Source organism: Labrus mixtus, chromosome 16, assembly GCF_963584025.1.
Source record: "Labrus mixtus chromosome 16, fLabMix1.1, whole genome shotgun sequence".
In the NCBI taxonomy this organism is placed as follows: Eukaryota; Metazoa; Chordata; class Actinopteri; order Labriformes; family Labridae; genus Labrus; species Labrus mixtus.
Genome location: NC_083627.1, coordinates 19279399 through 19305103, shown reverse-complemented (window position 1 = coordinate 19305103; position 25705 = coordinate 19279399). Strand labels below are relative to the sequence as shown.

At 39.6% G+C, this 25705-nt stretch overlaps 3 gene segments (V, D, J or C); all 3 read right to left on the bottom strand.

Annotated features, from left to right (window-relative positions):
* Window positions 1–4528: 4528 nt before the first annotated feature.
* LOC132991218 (Ig kappa chain V region 3381-like) overlaps window positions 4529–25705 on the bottom strand; it is a 180556-nt gene continuing 159379 nt past the window's right edge. The window contains 1 exon segment of the V gene segment in view: window positions 4529–4873. Within this exon segment, the coding sequence occupies window positions 4551–4873 (323 nt within the window).
* Window positions 10504–11031, bottom strand: LOC132991689 (Ig kappa chain V-V region MOPC 21-like). The segment is given in 2 exon segments: window positions 10504–10814; window positions 10983–11031. Coding segments are annotated over 2 exon segments (357 nt in total).
* LOC132991664 (Ig kappa chain V-V region MOPC 21-like) lies at window positions 24766–25497 on the bottom strand. The segment is given in 2 exon segments: window positions 24766–25280; window positions 25449–25497. Coding segments are annotated over 2 exon segments (357 nt in total).

Sequence of the window (25705 nt, the reverse complement as noted above, 5' to 3'; positions counted from 1 at the left end):
GGTTCATTGGGCAACTCCACTACCGTTACGCTCACGTACGCAGCGCTCTGAATCTGATGTACACAGTTGGGAGACGATGATTGAAAATGGAGCGAGACGGAAACACTGAGACCGCAGTTTCTGCATTTGACAGAATTTTTAATGTGGCGAATCGAGCCAGACAGGAGCTGTTGCAGAGTAACAATGACATCCTTGTTCCTACCAGACGCTTGTTCCAACGTGCCCGACATCGAATGTCAGGTAAACTATAACGGCGTAGTAACGGTAACTCTACCGCCGCTAGAGCTAGCCGTAAGCTACTACTACAGTATTGTTAGCTAGAGTAATGTCACTAACGACAAACAGGTAGTGCAACGTTATTAACGTTATATAGCTAAGACGCTCGCTGAAAATCAGCTTATATTTAGAATAGAATAGATAACTGGACTTTGTTTGGCTCTTGTTTCACGAATATTAACATAAACATTAACGTCAAATGTGTAGACAGCGTTATGAAAGCAAACAACATGGCCCGTATTCTGATTGCTAGTAATAATTTAAAGTAATAAAGCCCTATTTTTTTGCAGGATCAATTGGAAGGAGGGAAAACCCAGTTTGGAATGTGACTCCTTTTCTGTTCCCTGGTCCAAATTACACCCGGATCCCCACAGTAAAACAATGAGAGGAGTTTGCTCAGATTGGTTTTGGTAAGTTTAGGACGTCTGAGGGGGTGAAATCATTGAAACAAGCCTTACCTAACCAAAATGAGACAATGAATATAAAGTAATTATATGTAATTTATAAATTATATTTACGAAACATGTTCACATTAGATTGACATTGTACAGACTTAAACAGCAAATAATGTGTGCTGAATGATACATCTTTTTGTATTTCTCAAATTTCTTTCATTTTAGGGAGACCAATACGTGAGACAGGGAAAAACCAACGCTCTCAACTTAAACTGAACTGGAGCTTGGCAGAGTTTAATCAGTTTGTCCATCAGAGCTACCCCCAAATAAGCTTAAATCTGGTTGGGTTTGAGTTGGCCAGAGCTGATAAAGGCAAGAGGCTGACAAAGGTCCATGTCCATTCTGTCAAAGAATTAAAGGAGGTTACTGGAAGGAGTAGACTATACATCCTTCCACTTCCTGAAGTGTTACAGGTATGCAGTTCCTCATACAGTAACTTTGGTCAGTGATAAAAAAAAATGTTTAACTTGGATCACATGAGTTGATTGTTTGTGACACAAAAACGGCTCCTCCTTACTTTAACTCTCTCATCCAGGTCTACACTCCCTCCCCCCAAATACGCTCTGCCAATGAAAGGCGTCTGATCCAACCTTCACAACAGGGTCCTAAGATGCTAAATAGACTCTACTCCTCTGTCGCCCCCTGGTGGTGGAATGAACTTCCAAACTCCATTCGATCTGCAGAGTCCCTCTGCACCTTTAAGAAAAAGCAAAAGACCCAGCACTTTATAAGTACCTACGACCTGATGACGATGGTTTAGATATTGTTGTTGATGATGATCATCTCGGACAACTGTGTGTGAGATTGAAAGGTTTCCATGGTGATATGAATTCAAAGGGACTGCTGTAATTTAATTCTGGGGAATTTAGTTGGATTTAACCTCTGAAACTCCTGATCTGTGTCCAAAGAAAATCAGCACATCACAACATATCTAACAGTTATGTGAGAATGTAGCTTGCTTCTCATCGTTTTAAATCAACACTAACAATAAACTACACAAACCATATTTGTGTAAGCGGACTTCAGGGTTGTAAACAGCATCCAGCAGGCTGTGTTGTTGCTCGTTTTCCTTTTCTTTTGATCGATGAAGTTGCTCTTCATATTCTGCTATTGTTCTTTCAAACAGATCAAATATCTCTTCAGCAGCAGCAGTCAGTCTCTGGTTGACGAAAGAGCTCAACGTTTTAGCTTTAGACATTTTCACACACAAGCAGAGCAGCTTTTTCAAAACACACACACCAAAAAAAATAGTAGCTTATCTGGCGTTAGCTTTGTCGCTTTAATCACGTTTGTGTCCCAGCTAGCATGCTAAGCTAACTTCATACGCGTCTTCTTCTTCTTGTGGGTATATTACTGCCCTCCGAAGGACAAACTACCAGACACACTCACGTTTATAGACATAAGCTTCTTTGAAAGTCAGCAGGATTTCATTTAAACGCTAAAACAGGTGACACTACTATGAAGAGCCCTGGATCGAGTCTTGCTCTTCTTCTATTTATTGTTGTTTTCTGCCGGTTGGCTAACAACGTATTGGTGCACTACCTCCACCTATCTGTGAGGGGTGTAGATCGGAAACCTGAAACTCCAAGCTAATGAAGTTAGCTTAGCGTGCAAGCTGGAACAAGCAACAGAGGTCAAATCAGATACTGGTTTTAAATGATGTGTGTGAATAAAAAGCTTCTGTCCGTGTGTGAAAATGTCACAAGTCCAAATACTGAGATCTTTCGTCAACCAGAGACTGACTGCTGCTGCTGAAGAGATATTTGATCTGTTTGAAAGAACGATAGCAGAATATGAGGAGGAAATCTGTCGATCAAAAGAGGAAAATGAGAGACAACACAGACTGCTGGATGCCGTTTTAAAAACAGAAGTCCGCTTACACAGATTAGGTTTGTACAATTTAATGATGTCGACATTTTAAACTGATGGGAAACCAGCTGTCTTCTCACTTATCTGCTTTATGTCAGAATGTCCTCATCCCGCCCATTCTGCTGATCCCTTTAAAAACATATTTCTTATAGTCTGTCTGTCAGTCTGCCTCTGTGTGTGTCTGTGATTGACAGAGAATCATACCTACAGTTCAGCTGAAAGGCTTGGAGAGGGTAAAAGACTCCAGCAGCACTTGTAGTACGAAGATCAATTTGATGAAGTCCAAGGCAAATTTCCCACTGGGACAATACAGTTCATCTTATCTATCTTATCTTGTCTTATCTTATTAACTTAATATGACGCGTTTCAGCTTGTGAACTTTGATGGCCCTGCTGGAGGCTACAAGCTGAATCATGTTGCTCTTAAAAAGTTCATGAAGTTGATCTTCATCATACGAGTGTTGATTAATTCAAATGGTTGTTTAATTCAGATTTTCCATTGATCTTATTGACTGATATTTCTTTCTCTTCTCAGCCCTGATTGGTGAAACCTTAAGTATTTTTATTATTTTTATCTTCTTTATTAATATATTTTATAGGCTTTTTTATCATGTTGGTCTGTTATTTCTTATCTGACAATCGTGTCCATTTTTGTTTGTAAAATTGTCTGTGAGTTCTTTTGTTTGCTGTCCTGTAATTGTAAATGTATTTTATGTTTTTTGTTCGTACCTGCCTTTAGGGACTACAGATGAAATGTAGCTTTTGTGCTAATTCCGGCATATTGACTTTGATGTGATTTGCTGATTCATGTGCAATGTCCTAATTCAATAAATACAATTTAAATTGTTGTCCTTCTCTTCATTGTGTTGTTTCTTGTTACATCTGTTTCATATTGTGTGTCATGATGGACGTCGCTTTGCTGGCTTGAACCTGAACCTGAAGTCCTAGTTTGGTTGTCATGAAACCAGAATTTTTTACTTGGATAAGTTATCAGTAAAAATCAAACAAAATTGGGCGCAGCTGGCGTTGTGGTTAATGCGCTCTCCCCATGTACGGAGGCTGTTGGCCCAGGTTCAAAGCCAACATGTGGCTCCTATCCATCATATTGTTTCCCTGATTTCCAACTTTATCCACTTTCCTATCTCTACAATAAAGGCACATAAAGCCCACCTGCCAAAAAAAAGTCAAACAATATTGGTACCTGTTTCAAGTCTTACTTTATGCTCCCCCAAAACACAACATCCTCTTTTAAGTTCACATATTCTCCTCCTCTTCAATCAGTCTAAATAACTCCCAGAGCTCACCAAAACATGTGTGTGAAGTGTCTTGTTCTAAATCCACTCTGATCCTGTATTTGATCATGTCTATAAACCCCTCTATTTCAGCCCTGTTCAGAACAGGCTGTTTCTGTGTCTGTACCTTTAAATATGTAAATGAGCTGTGTCTGACCATTATGGTGAGGAAAGAGGGGGGAGAAGTGGGCTGAAAATGTTTGATATTTAAAAGATGGTGTGTTTATTCTCTTTGATGGAAGTGGTGTTCTTCTGTGAACTGCAGGTGTTGATTAAAAAGTCTGTTCAATAAAAGAGGAGTGAAAGCAGAACGTCTGATTTGATTATTGATCAGATTAGGGTCTGAAGGAGAAGAGGATGAGGAGGACGTGTTGCAGATCAGGATGTCATCTGAACAGGAGCCGATTTTAATTCTCCCCCTGTGAAAGTTACATGGTGTGTGTGTGTGTGTGTGTGTGTGTGTGTGTGTGTGTGTGTGTGTGAGTGTGTGTGTGTGTGTGTGTGTGTGTGTGTGTGTGTGTGTGTGTGTGTGTGTGTGTGTGTTTGTCTGTGTGTGTGTCCTCAGTGAAGTGTGTCAGTCTCTGCAGAAACTTCCAGCTGCAGCAGTCAGTTCAGTTTCTGTTCAGACTGACTGAGGGAGGTTTTTGTACGACGCTATTTCACTGTGTGAACACCCACTGACTGTTGATATAGTGTGAACTCTGACAGTAGTAAACTGCTGCATCTTCAGTCTGGACTCCACTGATGGTCAGAGTGAAGGCAGAGTTTGATCCACTGCCTGAAAAACGATCTGGAATCCCTGATGCTCGAGTGCTAGCAGTGTATATAAGCAGTTTAGGAGTTCCTCCATCTTTCTGTTGGTACCAGGCTAAGTAGTTATTATTATAAACATTCTGACTGGTCCTACATGAGATGGAGACGGAGGCTCCCAGAGCAGAGTTCACTGCTGCAGGCTGAGTCACTGTGACCTGTCCTCTGGACTCTGAGGATACAGAGACAAAAACAGAAAGCAGCATCAGGGTTTAGTGGGCTTCATTTCAGAGGGACGGATGTTCATAGAGGAGAGGAGTTTGATTCTCTGGACTTTACCTGTGAAGCAGCAGCAGAGGAGGAGAGTCCAGATGAGGACGCAGATCAAAGTCATGTTTTTGATGATGAGGACGAGGATTTCTGTTGTGATGAAGGACAGCTGTCAGTCATCCAGTGTTCAACTGTCAGGACTATAAACTCTCCCAGAGCACTGGAGCATGGTGCTGCTGATGCAAAGTGGCTCTCTATGGAAATGTTCTGAGAAAATGGCTGATTTTTAGCTCATTCAAAATGTGCTGAAAACAAATTTGAAAATGCGAAGTTTTTAGGTCATTCGAAACATACTGCAGAGATTTGTCAGCATACAAAGTCATTGTGTGTTTTCATACAAAGTTTTATCATTGTTACACTCATTTATTTAAGAAGAAGTAGACAAATTACCGACTTTTATTTATATTCTACTCCACTTCTCATTCATTGTATTCATAATTGATTTTAGATCATTCCTCCACCTGCTGTTTAGACATCCTGCTAAAATATTTTTTTGCAAGAATGTGCTAAATGTTTGTTAATGTCACTTCTAAAGAGAGTTGTGTTTTTGCAGGTTTAAGGTCCTTTTAAAGGAAGCTTTCTGTGTTTCTCATCAGAGTAACATCATATGAGTTCACTGGAAGCCTCACAACAGTTATCGAAGGCTTTAAAGTTAGAGGAACATAGTTTAATGATTTATTTTGTCTTTCTATTATTTCAGGTCATGCTAGGCACTTCCTTCCATAATAATACATTTTATCTAAAGGCCTCTTTCAAGGCACTCAAGGTCACCTTAGAAAACAGAGATAAAAACAACAAAGTAACACTACATCGATAAAATGAACATTAAAAATACAATTTTACAGGATGTATAAAATCATTGTGAGGAGGATTCATGAGACTGGATGGAGAATGATCAGACTGAATATGCCAGTTTAAAAAGATGTGTTTTCAGATTAGATTTAAAAATGGACAGAAAGTGAATATTAAGGATGTGTGGTGGGAGGGAGTTCCAGAGGCTGGGACCAGAACGGCTGAATTCTCTGGACTCCAAGGTGGACAGGCAGGCGGTTGTTGTGGTGGGTTGAATTGAAGAAGAAGACCTGAGAGTGCGGGTGGGTGCGTTGATGTGCAGGAGTTCAGAGAGGAACAGAGGAGCGAGGTTATGGATGGCCATAAAGGTGAGGGGCAGAATTTTGAAGTCAATGCCATATTTAACTGAAAGCCAATGAAGCTGCTGAAGGACAGGAGTGATGTGATAAACAGAGGGGGTTCTGGTAATGATGCGAGCAGCAGAGTTCTGGACCAGTTGAAGTTTGTGGATGGACCTGAGAGGGAAACCAAAGAGAAGGGAGTTGCAGAAGTCAATGCAGGATGTAACCAGGGTGATGACATGGATGGCAGTACTGTTGGGTGTGAGGGACGGGCGGAGGCGATTAATGTTACGAAGATGGAAATAACCAGACCGAGACATTATTGATGTGAGCTTGGAATCATAGTGTGCTGTCGAGGATGACACCCAGACTCTTAACCTGAGGGGAGGGAGAAACTGAGGAGTGGTCAATCGTGAGAGAAAACTGTCAGGTTTTGAAATTGTGGATTTGGTGCACATGAGGAGAACCTCTGTGTTGTCACTGTTTCATTTGAGGTTGCAGAATAACCAGGATTTGATTTCTTGTAGGCAATCAGACAGGGAAGTAAGCGGGAGGGAGGAGGTCGGTTTGGTGGACAAATAGAGCTGGGTTTCATCCGAATAGCAATGGAACAGGATGTTATATTTACAGAAGATATGGGCAAGAGGAAGGAGATAGATGATTAACAGAAGAGGTCCCAGGACAGAACTCTGAGGATCACCTGTAGTGACTGGAAATGGCTGGGATTTGAATTTTTTTTTTTTTAAAGATTTATTTTTGGGCTTTTTTTTGCCTTTAATTGAGAGATAGGACAGTGGATAGAGTTGGAAATAAGGGAGAGAGAATGGGGAATAACATGCGGGAAAGGAGCCACAGGCCAGACACGAACCTGGGCCGCCCACCTGGAAGACCACAGCCCCCACACATGGGGCGTGCGCACCAACCACTGCACCACCAGCGCCCCAGGATTTGAAGGTTTTGAGTTGAATAAACTGAGCGCGACCAGAGAGTTAGGATCTAAACCAGTGCATGGGTGTGTTAGTCATTCCATTGGAGGCTATGTTTTAAGAGTTTTAGATAAAGTTTAGATTTGTTAAGGGGTATGTAGGGGTACATTTGGACCACCTTTGATGTTACAATCACAGTGTGTGTGTGTGTGTGTGTGTGTGTGTGTGTGTGTGTGTGTGTGTGTGTGTGTGTGTGTGTGTGTGTGTGTGTGTGTGCGTGTGTGTGTGTTAATGTCTGTGTGTTTTTGTGTCCTCAGTGAAGTGTGTCAGTCTCTGCAGAAACTTCCAGCTGCAGCAGTCAGTTCAGTTTCTGTTCAGTCTGACTGAGGGAGGTTTTTGTACGACACTTTTTCACTGTGTGAACAGATCATACTTAGTTACATCGTATATTGCTTTACAGAAATAAACGGCTGCATCTTCAGTCTGGACTCCACTGATGGTCAGAGTGAAGGCAGAGTTTGATCCACTACCTGAAAAACGATCTGGAATCCCTGATGATCGAGTGCTAGCGGCGTATATAAGCATTTTAGGAGTTCCTCCATCTTTCTGTTGGTACCAGACTAAGTAATTATTATTATAAACATCCTGACTGGTTCTACATGAGATGGAGACGGAGGCTCCCAGAGCAGAGGTCACTGCTGCAGGCTGAGTCACTGTGACCTGTCCTCTGGACTCTGAGGATACAGAGACAAAAACAGAAAGCAGCATCAGGGTTTAGTGGGCTTCATTTCAGAGGGACGGATGTTCATAGAGGAGAGGAGTTTGATTCTCTGGACTTTACCTGTGAAGCAGCAGCAGAGGAGGACAGTCCAGATGAGGACGCAGATCAAAGTCATGTTTTTGATGATGAGGACGAGGATTTCTGTTGTGATGAAGGACAGCTGTCAGTCATCCAGTGTTCAACTGTCAGGACTATAAACTCTCCCAGAGCACTGGAGCATGGTGCTGCTGATGCAAAGTGGCTCTCTATGGAAATGTTCTGAGAAAAAGGCTGATTTTTAGCTGATTCAAAATGTGCTGAAAACAAATTTGAATATGAGAATCTTTTGGTCATTAGAAACCAACTGAGCATCATCAGCATACAAGGTCATTGTAGGTTTGTCTGCAGGTTTAAAGAAGCTCTTTGTGTTTTTCAGCATAGTAACATCATGTGAGTTCACTGGAAGCTTTGTGAAGAGTTTTTTTTAATAGTTAAGGTGAAGAATACCATTCAGTGTAAATGCATTATTGGGTAGTTTTGGTGCATGAGGAAGGAAATGTGCTTTTTATTTTTTTATATGGTTTCAGGTCATGCTTGGCCCTTCATTCGATGACATAATTTTAAAGGTTTTAGACAATGTTTTGGTTTTAACGGATATGCAGGGGATAATATGGACTATGTATGTGTTATATAGTCCAAAATATTATCATTATTATTTTTATTAATAATCTCTATGTCCATGGATGTTCACGTGTGTGGGAGGAGTGGGAGGTTAATTGTGAGCCAGTAAAGATGGCTGTAAATATTAATGTGTCTCTAAAGGTTTAATGACTTTAGAAATTCCTTCTTTATGTAATGTGGTTGCTTGTCAGTCCCCGGTAGAGGCTATATAAGGGTGACGTAATCAAGCGCTCGCCCTGTCTTACCTGTGTGTAGAACAAGGAAGTGCAGCGTGAGGTGAACTGATTACAAACAATTGCTAGTGGTAAGTGATTTGTTGAACTTAAAACGTAACTATCCACACAGTATGAAAGCACATGCAAGAACAGGGCTAAAGTTAAATTTATTCACTCTTGTAGATCGTGGATTACAACAAGTAGGAGGACGACTGGACTCTGTAGTGACTCATTGTTTTAACGGTATGAGAGTCCTCATGTTGTGCTGTGAATGAAATCATCTCTGTTGGGCTTTAATAATTAGTTTGTATTTTATTATCGCTCTTAATCATCAGCGGCAGCAACGGGAGTAAACTTGCTGATTATTATTGTGCAAAATTAATGTATCAAATTATGTGACACTATGTAATTATTTTCTTATATTTTTTTTAGTATATTAGTATATTAGCTCATCACAACATTAAAAGCACACTGCTGGTCTGGGTGCTAAGTTGATGAATTAAAGGTATGCTATTTTGGGTTGACACTTTAAAGAAATGTAATTAATATGTTTTTGATATTGATTGATTTAGAGTCTTGTTTATTTCTCTAGGACTTGGAATTAACTAAAAACTGTCACTGTTTTTCCCCACTTTAATATTTACTTAATTGTTTATTTTTAGAAGTAGTTTCAAATTAGATACTTTGACGGGCCGCGTGCAATAGACTTTATGGGCGAAGTGCAATTCATGAATTCATAGTAAAGCTATAGGGGTGAGGGTAGTAGCTCTGAAAGCCTTGATCCCTTTTGCTGTGTTTATTAATTTGTAGTGTTATGCATGAATTATTTGCTGCGTGAGCAGGTGAAGTTAGTGATTATTAGGGAGTGTTGTTAAATGTATCAGTTGGATCTTGAGTGTGATTAGGAGCAGCTATTTTTCCCTGTGTACCTTCTTACTATGGGGATCAAGTGATTCATCAGTCATCCCTGCACAGTGCCACAGTAATGTATGTGTGCCTTGTCTAGTGAACTGCGTATATTTATAAAGCTACTGTGTCACCTGTATTGGTCATTCATTTTAACTTGTTTAACGTTGTGTTACATTCTTAAATAAATACTATGTTGTTAAAACTACCATCCTCTCGTCTACTTAATTGAGACACCAACCGGTTAATTTTTGGTGAAACATCTGGTGTAGTGGTAGCTACTTTAGTCCTATAGACGGTAAAAGTGCTACATTTATTTTCTCATTTTAATTACGTGTTTTTTTTATAGTTCAAATGTGCTCAAATATATGAACTATACTGGAATAATACTGGAACGATGCAGCTTATCAGATAAAGTAAAGAATAAAAGATAAGCAAAGTATGATATCATCAGCATATAGAATCTTCAATGTTTTAGTACCAGCATTATGACCTCAACATATGGAACAACTGATGTTTCTTTAATGAACATATGCCACTCACAATCATGTCATGTGTTTAGTTAAGCTAAAGACTACACATTATGCTCTGAATGTATAGAACAGGAACATGATGTTTGAAAACCTCCAAAAATAATCTGTAAAAAAGTATGAATCTAAGTGTTGTTAACGTTTGGGTCCTTTTATAAACGTGTTCACTTTGCAGCTTATCTTCAGTAAATGTAGTTTGTTCAGACTTATTTTTTTAATGCTCTTTTCAAACAAATTTATCAATAAACAGAGTTACACTATAAACTGTTCTCTGTTTTATGGACCTAGTTAGCAGACAAAGTTGTAAAGTGCATCTGTTACTCTGCAGCTGTTCAGTCAGATCAGTTCCTCTACAGCTGACGGAGGTTTTTGTAAGATGTTGTATCACTGTGTGAACGGGAAGCTGCTACCCTGCTGACAATAATAATCTCCTGAATCTTCAGTCTGGACTCCACTGATGGTCAAAGTAAAGTCAGTTCCAGACTGACTCCCACTGAAACGATCTGAAACTCCAGACTGACGGTTGGAAGTCCACCAAATCAGGAGCTTAGGGGCTTCTCCATGTTTCTGAAGATAACAGTCTACCTCATTGTCCACATGTGAACTTGCTTTACATCTGATAGAGACAGTTTGTCCTAGAACAACAGACAGAGATCCAGGAGTCTGAGTCAGGAGGATGTCTCCTGAGGAACCTGAAGAAACATGAAAAAAGAGGAGAAAGATTATTGAGACAAATCCAGCTCAGAGAGAGATGATCATCATCCAAACAGAAGAGTCTGATTCTGTAAATTCTGCAGCAGCACATCAATTCAATGAACCTGGTTACACCATGAGGAAAACTTTTCAGATAAGAGTCTGACCCTGAACAAGGAGCCCCAGGGTGACCATCAGTAGAACCAGTGACATCATGCTTGTGCTGCAGGTGTGTCAGAGTCCCTGAAAGGTGTGGACAGACACTGATCAACACTGGAGAGCAGAGAGGCTGAACCCTTATATGCAAACACACAGAGTCACTGAACTGTAGCTGTACTCAACTGATCAGGATGTTTCTCCCTGACAGATTTGACCAGTTCAACATTTAAATTCTTCATAGGCTGTAGAAGAACGGTAAAAGATTCAAGTTAAACAAAATAATCCTGTGCGGATTTGTGTTAATTCAAAAATGGAAAAAAAATGTGTAAACATTTTATTTTGGAAATGAAACTTTTGAGGCAGGACATTTATTCTGATTGAAACATTTAATCACACTGCAGATATTTATCCTTTTACAGACGAGGACAATGGATTGTGTTTCAAAGGGTTTTCTCTTATTCCTTCAAGTAACGGACATCTCACCTGCACACCACATAGGACTTTACACCAATAAAACAATTCTGGCATGACATCACTGACCACCTCTCTGTACTCTTGAGCTGCCACATCCCATGTTCACCCACACTCTGAAAAAGAGAAAAAACAGAAAGAACAGCACAGTAAGGACAGACTAACAGACATTGCAACATTACACACAAATCATAAAGACAACAACAATAAAGGTAAAACTACAGAAAACAGGAAATACATCACAATCATACATTAAAAGCTTGTTTGAAGAGGTGAGTTTTGATCAGTGATTTGAAAGTAGGAGGGTCGGTACAGTGTTGAATATGTGTAGGGAGTGAGTTCCAGAGGGAGGGGGCAGCTATGGAGAAGGCTCTGTCCCCCCAGGTTTGGTACTTGGTTCTAAGAGGGGGAGATAGGAGGTTTTGAAGAACGGAGGCTGCGTGCAGGAGTGTGAGGGTGAAAGAGAGCCGTGAGGTAGGAGGGGGTCTGGTGGTTAAGGGCTTTATGTGTGAGGAGAAGGATTTTGAGTTGGATACGGTAAGGGACAGGGAGCCAGTGGAGATTTTGCAGGACAGGGGTGATGTGTTCGCGTGTTCGGGTGTGGGTGAGCTGTTGAATCAAATCACAACACTCAGAGGTTCTTCAATAAACGACTCGCAGTGAGCTGGAATAAAAACAACATTTGTGTTGTTGACACAAGCTCAACATTTCAATCCTGATGTGGATTTTATTAATGCACCACTCTCTACACCTGTAGAGCCCTGTCCTCCCTTGTTCTTCATCTGTCTATGCGAGCGACAGAGAGGATAATAGAAACAGGGTATCAGGGTAAAAATGGCGCCCTGCATCACACACGGGCAGTTAGGACCCTCCAATAGGAAACTATAGAATCAGGCTGATCATGTCGCTGACGCTTGTTTGGACACGCTGTAACAGTAGAAATGTTTTTTCAAATCTGATAAAAATGAATGTTTAAGATTACTGTGAAATATCCTCTACTGAAAACATACTAAAGAAATACAAAATAGAAACATGTAAAGATTTTCACTCTTTCAGTTTAAGGTGGGTTAGAAACTAAACTTCAAATAAAGTACAGCCCATTATTGATTCTAAAACCCTACTACTACTTTCATGCTGGATTGTCATTGGAAAAAAACATTTGTATTGTATTAATTAGATGAAAACATATTTTCGTTTATCTCAAACAGGAAATGAGACGACAGGGACTGGAGTCACAGGAACAGAGACGGTTAAAGGTAAATTCTATTAGTTATGTAATGAAATATGATTTCAATTACTCTTTCACAGTCTGTTGCTCTAAAAATGCATTTTAAAATTCATACAAGTGTAATTATGTGTTATAGGCAATTTAGGCAAGACAAGACAGAATGGAAGCTTTTGAAGAGCCTACTGATGGTGTGCTGCTCAAATTTAAGTTTCCTAATGGATTGGAGAGGACGAGGAAGTTTGTCTTGTCTGAATCTATTCAGGTTATCACTTTACCTGTCTTAATGTTAACCTCTGAGAAGGAGTTCACCTCTGATGTTAAGTTTTGCTGTGGGTTGTGCATAGTATGATAATTCATAGATGTAAAGTCCTGTTTCTGTTCTCTGCTTTAGACATTGTTTGATTTTGTTGGGCAAGAGGAAATGGCCAGTGAGGTTTTTTGTCTTAGAGAAGCAGCATCAACCAAAGTACTGGAAAGCACACTGTCAGGATCCATTGAGCAGTACAACATCAAAGGGTTTTTGACCCTCTATGTTCAGTGGATGGTAACACCAGCTGGACAGGTGATTAGCAATGTCATTTCAAACATTTTCATTTGTACTAGTTTTTAAAAATTACAGTTTTAATGTATATTGTGTATCTGTATTTGTGTGTATTTTTGCCTCAAATTCAGATAATAGATGCATGTGACCCGAGCAATGCTTGCCCTGCCATAGACCAACAGAGCCCTTCACCTGCTCCTTCTTCTCCTCCTCCTCTTCCTTCTCCTCCTCACCAGTCTCCTGTACGATCACTGCCTCTTCAGCCAACTCTTAGAACAATAGTGGAGAATAGTGAATCCTCATCATCTCAGTATGTTATTTTACTTTCATTTGAATATTTATTCTCAAACTTCAAAGTTGTCTTTTGTCATCTAAGTTTTATATTTGTTTTTATGTTACAGAATTGATCTGCAAACTGTCTTGATGAAGCTCCTCAGCAAAGTGGATCTCACCTGTAATCACACAAGCAATCAAATAAACGTTTGCAGAGACAACATCTTGCAGGGTAGCCTTCAAGCGTTTAAACGACGGCGCTTTGACCCAGGAGCAAAGCTGGATGTGATATTTGTCGACAGTGAGGGGGAAGGAGAAGGGGCTGTGGATGACGGAGGGCCAACCAGGGAATACCTGCGGTTGCTAATGAGGGCTGTACAGCACTCAAAGATATTTGATGGGCCTGAGAATGATAGGCTGTTGGCTCTTGATACTCATTGTAAGTAATGATGAAGTTTTTTGCATATTTAAAAAGAAGTGTAACCTGTATAAAACAAATTATTTGAATCTTTACATAAATGTTTGTTTTTCAGATCTTGAGACTGGACTGTACACCCTGATTGGAAAGATGGTGACCGTGTATATAATCCATGGTGGAGTTGGCCCATCCTTCTTTTCTAAGCGTCTCTTTCTCCAGTTTTGCGGTAAATCTCCACCTCCTGCTTCATTGGATGAAGTGGGAGACCAGTCTTTCAGAGAAAAGTTATTAAAGGTGTGTATTGCACAGTTTTTGAAGCCTGGTCATTACATTTTCACTGTAGATGTTTTCCCCTAAACAGGACTACTCTCATTATTGTGTTTTTTTAGATAAAAGAAGCTCAGACTGTCCATGAGGCAAATGATGCAATCACAGATGCAGAAGACAGTCTGAGCATGATGGGAACTCTGAGATACATCACATCCTTGGAGCAGAGGGATTCCCTGGTCCAGTCTGCACCACATTATTTTGTTGATGGGCGGATGCACGTGGCATTGAGACAGTGAGCAGTTTATCCATCAGGGCAAAACTGAGGGGTGTGAAAGGGTAAACTTGTTCATATAACATTGATTTGTAATCTTCTAATTTATGTGGGGTTTTTTTTCAGGTTTGAGGAAGGTTTCAAAATTCTGGGTTTCCTTGATGAGCTAAGGGCTCACCCTGGAATCTTTGAGGACCTGTTCACCAGTGCACCGAAACCACTGGAGGCCAAAGACTTGTCTACTTTGTTTGAAGTTGATTTCTCAGTCCCTGGAAGTAACAGACGACCCCTGGAAAATCAGACCATCTGTTTCTGGAGAGACTGGTTAATCGATATTGAGGGTACGATATTTCAGTTGCATGTGTGTTTTTGGCTGGACCACTGAGCCAGCCCTGGGAATTGGAATCTGGTTAGGTTGATCTGTCAGTCATTTGTGTCTTATTGTGCAATTATAGTTTCATCAGTTTCATGTAGATGCAGTTGTACAATACTTGAAGCTTATTAGTGTGACAGGCATTTATATTTCTTTCCATGTGAGCTATAATTTCCTTTGCTCATGTCTTTGTAGAAGGAGAATGCAGCCCCTTGACGCTGGAAATGGTGCTGGAGTTTGCCTCTGGAGCTTCAGCAGTGCCTCCCCTGGGCTTCCCACAGCATCCTGTCATTGAATTTCTCCACGATGAAGAGACTAAAATCTTTCCAGAGGCAAACACATGCGCCATAGTGCTCAGACTGCCCATTCACAAACAATATGAGAAATTCAAAAGCTGTATGACAGAAGGAATTCTGCAGGCTCCAGGTTTCGGCATTGCATAATGTAACCAGGGTCCTAGATAAACACTCTCTAAAATCTCAGCATTGTTTCAAAACAACCTCCCAAAACCTGAGCATTTTCTGAAAAACTGCAGTATGTCAACATTTCCTAAATATTTTTTTCTCAGCCTTTGTAGGAAATAAAAACGTATTAAAATCAATGAAAAGCTTACTTGACTTTAACTGTAGAGCATTACCTTTGCCCTAAAATTAATAAAGATTTTTTTTTAAATCTTTAAACTAGTGTTGTAGTCAAGACCACACTAACCGTGACAAAGACCTCCCCGAGACCAGAGAGCTCCGAGGCAAGACCAAGACATTTAGGGAACGAGACCGAGTCCAGACCAAGACAATAAAAATATCAATAAAATATCACAGAGGTTGAAAAAAATATTTAAAAAATCCATTGTTTAATTGAAGTTTGTGTATAAATAAATCTGACAGCGACAAACAAGGTCTCTGCAATTTGTTTTCAGTGCAGCATTCTGTGGACCAAAGGTTGAAGTCAGTTCAGGCTTTAAAGTTCAAGTTCATTACATTCTAGGGCAAAGCCCTCCTCAGACTTCTGTAACGTTGCTGCAATTTTCTTCAAATTAAAACAGCTTTTTCAGTGCATTTGTGTAAAGTAATTATAACTGAACACAAGAATAATTAGTAGTTATAGTATGGTTATACTATTAAGAGAGGTTAATATTTGGGAGTCAAATATTTCAGAACTGATATGACGTTTACTGATATTTCCATGTTAAAGTACAACTCGCACCTTTTTTTCCCCCTCAAATTTGGTTATCAATGACATGTTCCAATGTTATGCAATGGAGGCAGGACATTTTGCAGTTGTACAATAACATTTTAATTGTATTTTTCAAGAAAAAATATGCAGTGCCTTTGATTTCTGAGGTAAAATGACAGTGTGTAAAGTGGTGTACTGCAAGAAGTAGTCTTATTATTGGTCATTAGACAAAATATTACATTACTTAACTATGATCATGTAGAGGGTACTTTAAATAAAAGAATGAGCGGATTCCTCACCTGCCTTTAATATTTGTTTAAACAATATTATAATAGTAAAACATTGTCAGTGAACATTTACTATACAATGTCTAAATGCAGGAGTATTTTCATTGTGGTAATACCACTTTTGCTTCTGTACAGGAGCAGAATACTTCTTCCATCATAAGGTATGGTATATGGTAATTTATACAACAGTTAGTTCTGACCAAGCAATATGATTGGATCAGAGGCATTACATGAGTGACGATATAGGACACAACATCACTGGGACTTTTCACAACATGTGTCACTCCACCTCAGCCAGGAGCTTTGAATACTTTGAATGGACACTTACAGCTGACAGTTTTTATCTATTCATCATCTCAAACAACAGACTCTAATTTCAATGGTTTCATGATGAAATCCATTTCTTATGGGAGGCTGTGGCTCAGTTGGTAGAGTCGTCGCCTCTCAACCGGAAGTGTGGTGGATTCTGGGTTCTTCCACAACATCAGCTAGGAAATGTTCATCATCATCAAGACTGGGGAAAGTGCCAATCCCATGGTGTGCCAAAAGGGCAAGACATTGTTGATGGCTGTGCTGTCCATCTCCATATTGGCCAGCATTCCTGCAATCCAGATTTGGACAGGTGTTCTGTTGTTTTCTGTGCGCAGACTGTGGTTATTCCAGGCATTTCGGAAGTTCTGAAGTCTTTTCTGAATTTCTGGCAGAAAGACAATTTGCAGTGCCATTTTGTGGAGTTCATCCTCAGGATGAAGAAGCTCAGAATTCTCAAGAGAGTAAAATGTATCATAGAAAGATTGTAGAACATGCAGAAAAACATCTCTCCAAAGACGTTCTATTCTTTGGTTATGGACAGACTCGCCTGTGATGTGACTCCTCCTCTCCACACCTTGAACAAGGTTCATGAACAGTGCAACTTGTGAATTCTCACCTCCATAGTCTGATCTAACTCTGGAAGGAAGGCCATACATGCAGGTTGCTTTTACAAACTGTGTCAGTACAGTGGAGGCACGATTATTTGTGTTGCAATTCAAGTATGTGATCAGTCGAGAGTGTCCATCAATGGCTCCATGGACCACCAAACCCCACCTTGTGATAAACATAAAGGAGAAAGGTACATTTGATTATCAATCTAACAGATTGGTGGAGTTGTTTTTATACCTCTAGATTATAGTACATTGAAACTACTCAGTAAATGTACAGACAGGGACAAATTAAAGGAAAACCCTTAAATAAAATAAACATAAACATCTGAAAGTGAGATGCTTCTCTCACCAGAGCTCATTGGATGGTCTGGTGAGGATGAAAATGATGTGAATAAATGCTTGGGCCATTAAGTCACCAGAACTCAACCAAGCTGAACATCTATGGAAAATTTTAGTTAAACGTAACAATGCTCTCCACCACCATATCCATAACGCCAACTGATATAATACAAACTTTCAACTTCAAATGTATTTAGTGATGTATGTGATTTTCTCTGATACTATATGTAATTTGGTCAGTCTGTCCGTGTTTGTTTTTCTTTCTATCTGCTGGACTCAGGTCTCTCTTACAAAAAGAGTATAATCTGATAACATAAATTATATAAATTAGAGAATATATTGTGTAGTTATGGAGTTCATCCCTGTTAATAGTTAGTAATGTATATAACATACAGACCAATTACCTTATGAGGCGCATGTTTCCATCTATGTGTCATAAACTGTTGGGATGGGGAACATGGTACACCCTTCTGGTCACAGCACTGCTCCACCTGCGCACAGCTGCAGCAGGATTTATCTGGGTCAATGCGTCTCGTACCCTACGGCGTGGAACGACCAGCCCCTCAGCTCGGAGGAATCCTCTCATCATCTAATAACATAGAACCAACACACAAACCAAAAACATTTTCAGCTAGTTGTATTGGTGACCCGAATTAAAAAAATAATTTTCCGTATAGTTCATGGGAAACATAAAAACTACTGTACCTCACTTCCTGTGTTAGGATAAAGCCCATGAAGTCTTGTAATGTGTTGGATGAGCTCTTCGTCTGTCACTGGTAGATGTCCTCTTCGAACAGACACTCCAAGCAGCTTTGTTTTCTTGTAAAGAAACGATGAGGAGCAACCAAACATGCCAGCCATTTGCTTGACAGTGTATCCTTGTCTCAGCAGAAACACTATTTGCTGCCTTGAAACATCAATGGCTGGTCTGCCACGGCCTCCTGAAAAATAGGCAACAACAGGGAGCTAAAAAATGACTTTCAAATATATGCATTGCAGATTACTGACTACCTTATTAAACTGTAAAACAATCTCTTAATGTATGTCTTAGAGTCCTGTATCTAAATGTGTACATATGTAAAAGAAGAAATATGTAATATTATATGCACTAAAGTATCAAAAGTTAAACTACACTATGTATTTTGTATAGTTGTATGGTTTGAAGTGTTCAATCATTGATGTAGGGAACATAGTGACTAAAGATTCTGTTCAAATAATTAATGGTACAGTTATGCTGACTCTGATCTCCTTTTAACGTTGGTAGGTTTGAACTTTGAAAGGGCAAAATTGTCATCAATTTATAACATGTTTTCTGTGCTGATCATGTCTTCAGAGTTGCTAATAGGCCTAACTGAAGGGTTCAGATAATAGTATGGTGTAAAAAGAATAATTATTTTTAAAATGTAACAGAGTTAAAGCATTTCCTAATGAAGATCCTCAAGTAAAGTATACACAAGTTACCAAAAAACTACAGCCTACCTACATAAATTACACTTGGTAACATGTAATAGACTTTTTTAAGACCACCATAATCATTTTCAACAATTTGTTGTTCTTGTTTACGTGTTTTTGTCTTATTTTAGTCACTGCAGCCTGGTATTCATTTTTTAACTTTCCTGGACAAATATATTTTACAGTGACATACAGTCAAAAATTACATTTTGACATGTTGAAATGTAATTTCCACTAGTGAAAACTAAATTGCTACTTGTCAGCCAGACTGTTTTAATGTTAAAAGGGTCTTAAGACTAACAAATGGAGTCGATTTGCCCTGTACAACATCAGGAAGATCAGACCTTACCTGTCAGAACATGCTACACAGCTCCTGGTACAGGATCTTGTGATATCACACATCGACTATTGCAACTCTCTACTGGCAGGTCTTCCTACATGCACTATCAAACCCCTGCAGATGAAACAAAATGCAGCAGCACGACTGGTCTTCAACCTTTCTAAAAGAGCACATGTCACTCTGCTGTTCATCTCCTTACACTGGCTCCCAGTTACTGCTCGCATCAAATTTAAAACTCTGCTTCTCGCTTACAAAACAGACACAAAAACGGCTCCTCCTTACTTTAACTCTCTCATCCAGGTCTACAATCCCTCCCCCCACTACGCTCTGCCAATGAAAGGCGTCTGATCCAACCTTCACAACAGGGTCCTAAGATGCTAAATAGACTCTTCTCCTCTGTCGCCCCCTGGTGGTGGAATGAACTTCCAAACTCCATTCGATCTGCAGAGTCCCTCTGCACCTTTAAGAAAAAGCAAAAGACCCAGCACTTTATAAGTACCTACGACCTGATGACGATGGTTTAGATATTGTTGTTGATGATGATCATCTCGGACAACTGTGTGTGAGATTGAAAGGTTTCCATGGTGATATGAATTCAAAGGGACTGCTGTAATTTAATTCTGGGGAATTTAGTTGGATTTAACCTCTGAAACTCCCGATCTGTATCCAAAGAAAATCAGCACATCACAACATATCTAACAGTTATGTGAGAATGTAGCTTGCTTCTCATCGTTTTAAATCAACACTAACAATAAACTACACAAACCATATTTGTGTAAGCGGACTTCAGGGTTGTAAACAGCATCCAGCAGTCTGTGTTGTCGCTCGTTTTCCTCTTTTGATCGACGAAGTTGCTCCTCATCGTTCTTTCAAACAGATCAAATATCTCTTCAGCAGTAGCAGTGAGTCTCTGGTTGACAAAAGATCTCAGTGTTTTAGCTTTAGACATTTTCACACACACACACAGGTTTGTACAATTTAATGATGTCGACATTTTAAACTGATGGGAAACCAGCTGTCTTCTCACTTAGCTGCTTTATGTCAGAATGTCCTCATCCCGCCCATTCTGCTGATCCCTTTAAAAACATATTTCTTATAGTCTGTCTGTCAGTCTGCCTCTGTGTGTGTCTGTGATTGGCAGAGAATCATACCTACAGTTCAGCTGAAAGGCTTGGAGAGGGTAAAAGACTCCAGCAGCACTTGTAGATCAAGATCAATTTGATGAAGTCCAAGGCAAATTTCCCACTGGGACAATACAGTTCATCTTGTGTATCTTATCTTGTCTTATCTTATTAACTTAATATGACACGTTTCAGCTTGTGAACTTTGATGACCCTGCTGGAGGCTACAAGCTGAATCATGTTGGTCTTAAAAAGTTCATGAAGTTGATCTTCATCATACGAGTGTTGATTAATTCAAATGGTTGTTTAATTCTGATTTTTTATTGATCGTATTGGCTGATATTTCTTTCTCTTATCAGCCCTGATTGGTGAAATCTTAAGTATTTTTATTATTTTTATCTTCTTTATTAATATAATTTATTTTGTTTGCTGTCCTGTAATTGTAAATGTATTTTATGTTTTTTGTTCGTACCTGCCTTTAGGGACTACAGATGAAATGTAGCTTTTGTGCTAATTCCGGCATATTGACTAAGATGGGATTGGCTGATTTGCTGATTCATGTGCAATGTCCTAATTCAATAAATACAATTTAAATTGTTGACCTTCTCTTCACTGTGTTGTTTCTTGTTACATCTGTTTCATATTGTGTTTCATGATGGACGTCGCTTTGCTGGCTGCAAAACAAATCTGCCCACAGATACAGTCACCTGAACCTGAACCTGAAGTCCTAGTTTGGTTGTCATGAAACCAGAATTTTTACTTGGATAAGTTATCAGTTAAACTCAAACAAAATTGGGCACAGCTGGCGTAGTGGTTAGTGCGCTCGCCCCATGTACGGAGGCTGTTGGCCCAGGTTCAAAGCCAACATGTGGCTCCTTTCCATCATATTGTTTCCCTGATTTCCAACTTTATCCACTTTCCTATCTCTACAATAAAGGCACATAAAGCCCACCTGCCAAAAAAAAGTCAAACAATATTGGTACCTGTTTCAAGTCTTACTTTATGCTCCCCCAAAACACAACATCCTCTTTTAAGTTCACATATTCTGCTCCTCTTCCCCTGTGTGTGAAGTTTCTTGTTCTAAATCCACTCTGATCCTGTATTTGATCATGCCTATGAACCCCTCTATTTCAGCCCTGCTCAGAACAGGCTGTTTCTGTGTCTGTACCTTTAAATATGTAAATGAGCTGTGTCTGACCATCATGGTGAGGAAAGAGGGGGGAGAAGTGGGCTGAAAATGTTTGATATTTAAAAGATGGTGTGTTTATTCTCTTCACAGTGTGTGTGTGTGTGTGTGTGTGTGTGTGTGTGCGTGTGTGTGCGTGTGTGTGCGTGTGTGTGTGTGTGTGTGTCCTCAGTGAAGTGTGTCAGTCTCTGCAGAAACTTCCAGCTGCAGCAGTCAGTTCAGTTTCTGTTCAGTCTGACTGAGGGAGGTTTTTGTACGACGCTTTTTCACTGTGTGAACACATGCTGACTGTTGATGACATGAAAACTCTGACAGTAGTAAACTGCTGCATCTTCAGTCTGGACTCCACTGATGGTCAGAGTGAAGGCAGAGTTTGATCCACTGCCTGAAAAACGATCTGGAATCCCTGATGCTCGAGTGCTAGCAGTGTATATAAGCAGTTTAGGAGTTCCTCCATCTTTCTGTTGGTACCAGTGCAAATAGCTACTACCATAAACATTCTGACTGGTCCTACATGAGATGGAGACGGAGGCTCCCAGAGCAGAGGTCACTGCTGCAGGCTGAGTCACTGTGACCTGTCCTCTGGACTCTGAGGATACAGAGACAAAAACAGAAAGCAGCATCAGGGTTTAGTGGGCTTCATTTCAGAGGGACGGATGTTCATAGAGGAGAGGAGTTTGATTCTCTGGACATTACCTGTGAAGCAGCAGCAGAGGAGGAGAGTCCAGATGAGGACGCAGATCAAAGTCATGTTTTTGATGATGAGGACGAGGATTTCTGTTGTGATGAAGGACAGCTGTCAGTCATCCAGTGTTCAACTGTCAGGACTATAAACTCTCCCAGAGCACTGGAGCATGGTGCTGCTGATGCAAAGTGGCTCTCTATGGAAATGTTCTGAGAAAATGGCTGATTTTTAGCTCATTCAAAATGTGCTGAAAACAAATTTGAATATGAGAATCTTTTGGTCATTAGAAACCAACTGAGCATCATCAGCATACAAGGTCATTGTAGGTTTGTCTGCAGGTTTAAAGAAGCTCTCTGTGTTTTTCAGCAGAGTAACATCATGTGAGTTCACTGGAAGCTTTGTGAAGAGTTTTTTTTATAGTTAAGGTGAAGAATAGCTTTCAGCGTAAATGCATTATTGGGTAGTTTTGGTGCATGAGGAAGGAAATGTGCTTTTTACTTTTTTTATATGGTTTCAGGTCATGCTTGGCCCTTCATTCGATGACATAATTTTAAAGGTTTTAGACAATGTTTTGGTTTTAACGGATATGCAGGGGATAATATGGACTATGTATGTGTTATATAGTCCAAAATATTATCATTATTATTTTTATTAATAATCTCTATGTCCATGGATGTTCACGTGTGTGGGAGGAGTGGGAGGTTAATTGTGAGCCAGTAAAGATGGCTGTAAATATTAATGTGTCTCTAAAGGTTTAATGACTTTAGAAATTCCTTCTTTATGTAATGTGGTTGCTTGTCAGTCCCCGGTAGAGGCTATATAAGGGTGACGTAATCAAGCGCTCGCCCTGTCTTACCTGTGTGTAGAACAAGGAAGTGCAGCGTGAGGTGAACTGATTACAAACAATTGCTAGTGGTAAGTGATTTGTTGAACTTAAAACGTAACTATCCACACAGTATGAAAGCACATGCAAGAACAGGGCTAAAGTTAAATTTATTCACTCTTGTAGATCGTGGATTACAACAAGTAGGAGGACGACTGGACTCTGTAGTGACTCATTGTTTTAACGGTATGAGAGTCCTCATGTTGTGCTGTGAATGAAATCATCTCTGTTGGGCTTTAATAATTAGTTTGTATTTTATTATCGCTCTTAATCATCAGCGGCAGCAACGGGAGTAAACTTGCTGATTATTATTGTGCAAAATTAATGTATCAAATTATGTGACACTATGTAATTATTTTCTTATATATTTTTTTAGTATATTAGTATATTAGCTCATCACAACATTAAAAGCACACTGCTGGTCTGGGTGCTAAGTTGATGAATTAAAGGTATGCTATTTTGGGTTGACACTTTAAAGAAATGTAATTAATATGTTTTTGATATTGATTGATTTAAAGTCTTGTTTATTTCTCTAGGACTTGGAATTAACTAAAAACTGTCACTGTTTTTCCCCACTTTAATATTTACTTAATTGTTCATTTTTAGAAGTAGTTTAAAATTAGATACTTTGACGGGCCGCGTGCAATAGACTTTATGGGCGAAGTGCAATTCATGAATTCATAGTAAAGCTATAGGGGCGAGGGTAGTAGCTCTGAAAGCCTTGATCCCTTTTGCTGTGTTTATTAATTTGTAGTGTTATGCATGAATTATTTGCTGCGTGAGCAGGTGAAGTTAGTGATTATTAGGGAGTGTTGTTAAATGTATCAGTTGGATCTTGAGTGTGATTAGGAGCAGCTATTTTTCCCTGTGTACCTTCTTACTATGGGGATCAAGTGATTCATCAGTCATCCCTGCACAGTGCCACAGTAATGTATGTGTGCCTTGTCTAGTGAACTGCATATATTTATAAAGCTACTGTGTCACCTGTATTGGTCATTCATTTTAACTTGTTTAACGTTGTGTTACATTCTTAAATAAATACTATGTTGTTAAAACTACAATCCTCTCGTCTACTTAATTGAGACACCAACCGGTTAATTATTGGTGAAACATCTGGTGTAGTGGTAGCTACTTTAGTCCTATAGACGGTAAAAGTGCTACATTTATTTTCTCATTTTAATTAAGTGTTTTTTTTATAGTTCAAATGTGCTCAAATATATGAACTATACTGGAATAATACTGGAACGATGCAGCTTATCAGATAAAGTAAAGAATAAAAGATAAGCAAAGTATGATATCATCAGCATATAGAATCTTCAATGTTTTAGTACCAGCATTATGACCTCAACATATGGAACAACTGATGTTTCTTTAATGAACATATGCCACTCACAATCATGTCATGTGTTTAGTTAAGCTAAAGACTACACATTATGCTCTGAATGTATAGAACAGGAACATGATGTTTGAAAACCTCCAAAAATAATCTGTAAAAAAGTATGAATCTAAGTGTTGTTAACGTTTGGGTCCTTTTATAAACATGTTCACTTTGCAGCTTATCTTCAGTAAATGTAGTTTGTTCAGACTTATTTTCTTAATGCTCTTTTCAAACAAATTTATCAATAAACAGAGTTATACTATAAACTGTTCTCTGTTTTATGGACCTAGTTAGCAGACAAAGTTGTAAAGTGCATCTGTTACTCTGCAGCTGTTCAGTCAGATCAGTTCCTCTACAGCTGACGGAGGTTTTTGTAAGATGTTGTATCACTGTGTGAATGGGTAGCTGCTACCCTGCTGACAATAATAATCTCCTGAATCTTCAGTCTGGACTCCACTGATGGTCAAAGTAAAGTCAGTTCCAGACTGACTCCCACTGAAACGATCTGAAACTCCAGACTGACGGTTGGAAGTCCACCAAATCAGGAGCTTAGGGGCTTCTCCATGTTTCTGAAGATAACAGTCTACCTCATTGTCCACATGTGAACTTGCTTTACATCTGATAGAGACAGTTTGTCCTAGAACAACAGACAGAGATCCAGGAGTCTGAGTCAGGAGGATGTCTCCTGAGGAACCTGAAGAAACATGAAAAAAGAGGAGAAAGATTATTGAGACAAATCCAGCTCAGAGAGAGATGATCATCATCCAAACAGAAGAGTCTCATTCTGTAAATTCTGCAGCAGCACATCAATTCAATGAACCTGGTTACACCATGAGGAAAACTTTTCAGATAAGAGTCTGACCCTGAACAAGGAGCCCCAGGGTGACCGTCAGTATAACCAGTGACATCATGCTTGTGCTGCAGGTGTGTCAGAGTCCCTGAAAGGTGTGGACAGACACTGATCAACACTGGAGAGCAGAGAGGCTGAACCCTCATATGCAAACACACAGAGTCACTGAACTGTAGCTGTACTCAACTGATCAGGATGTTTCTCCCTGACAGATTTGACCAGTTCAACATTTAAATTCTTCATAGGCTGTAGAAGAACGGTAAAAGATT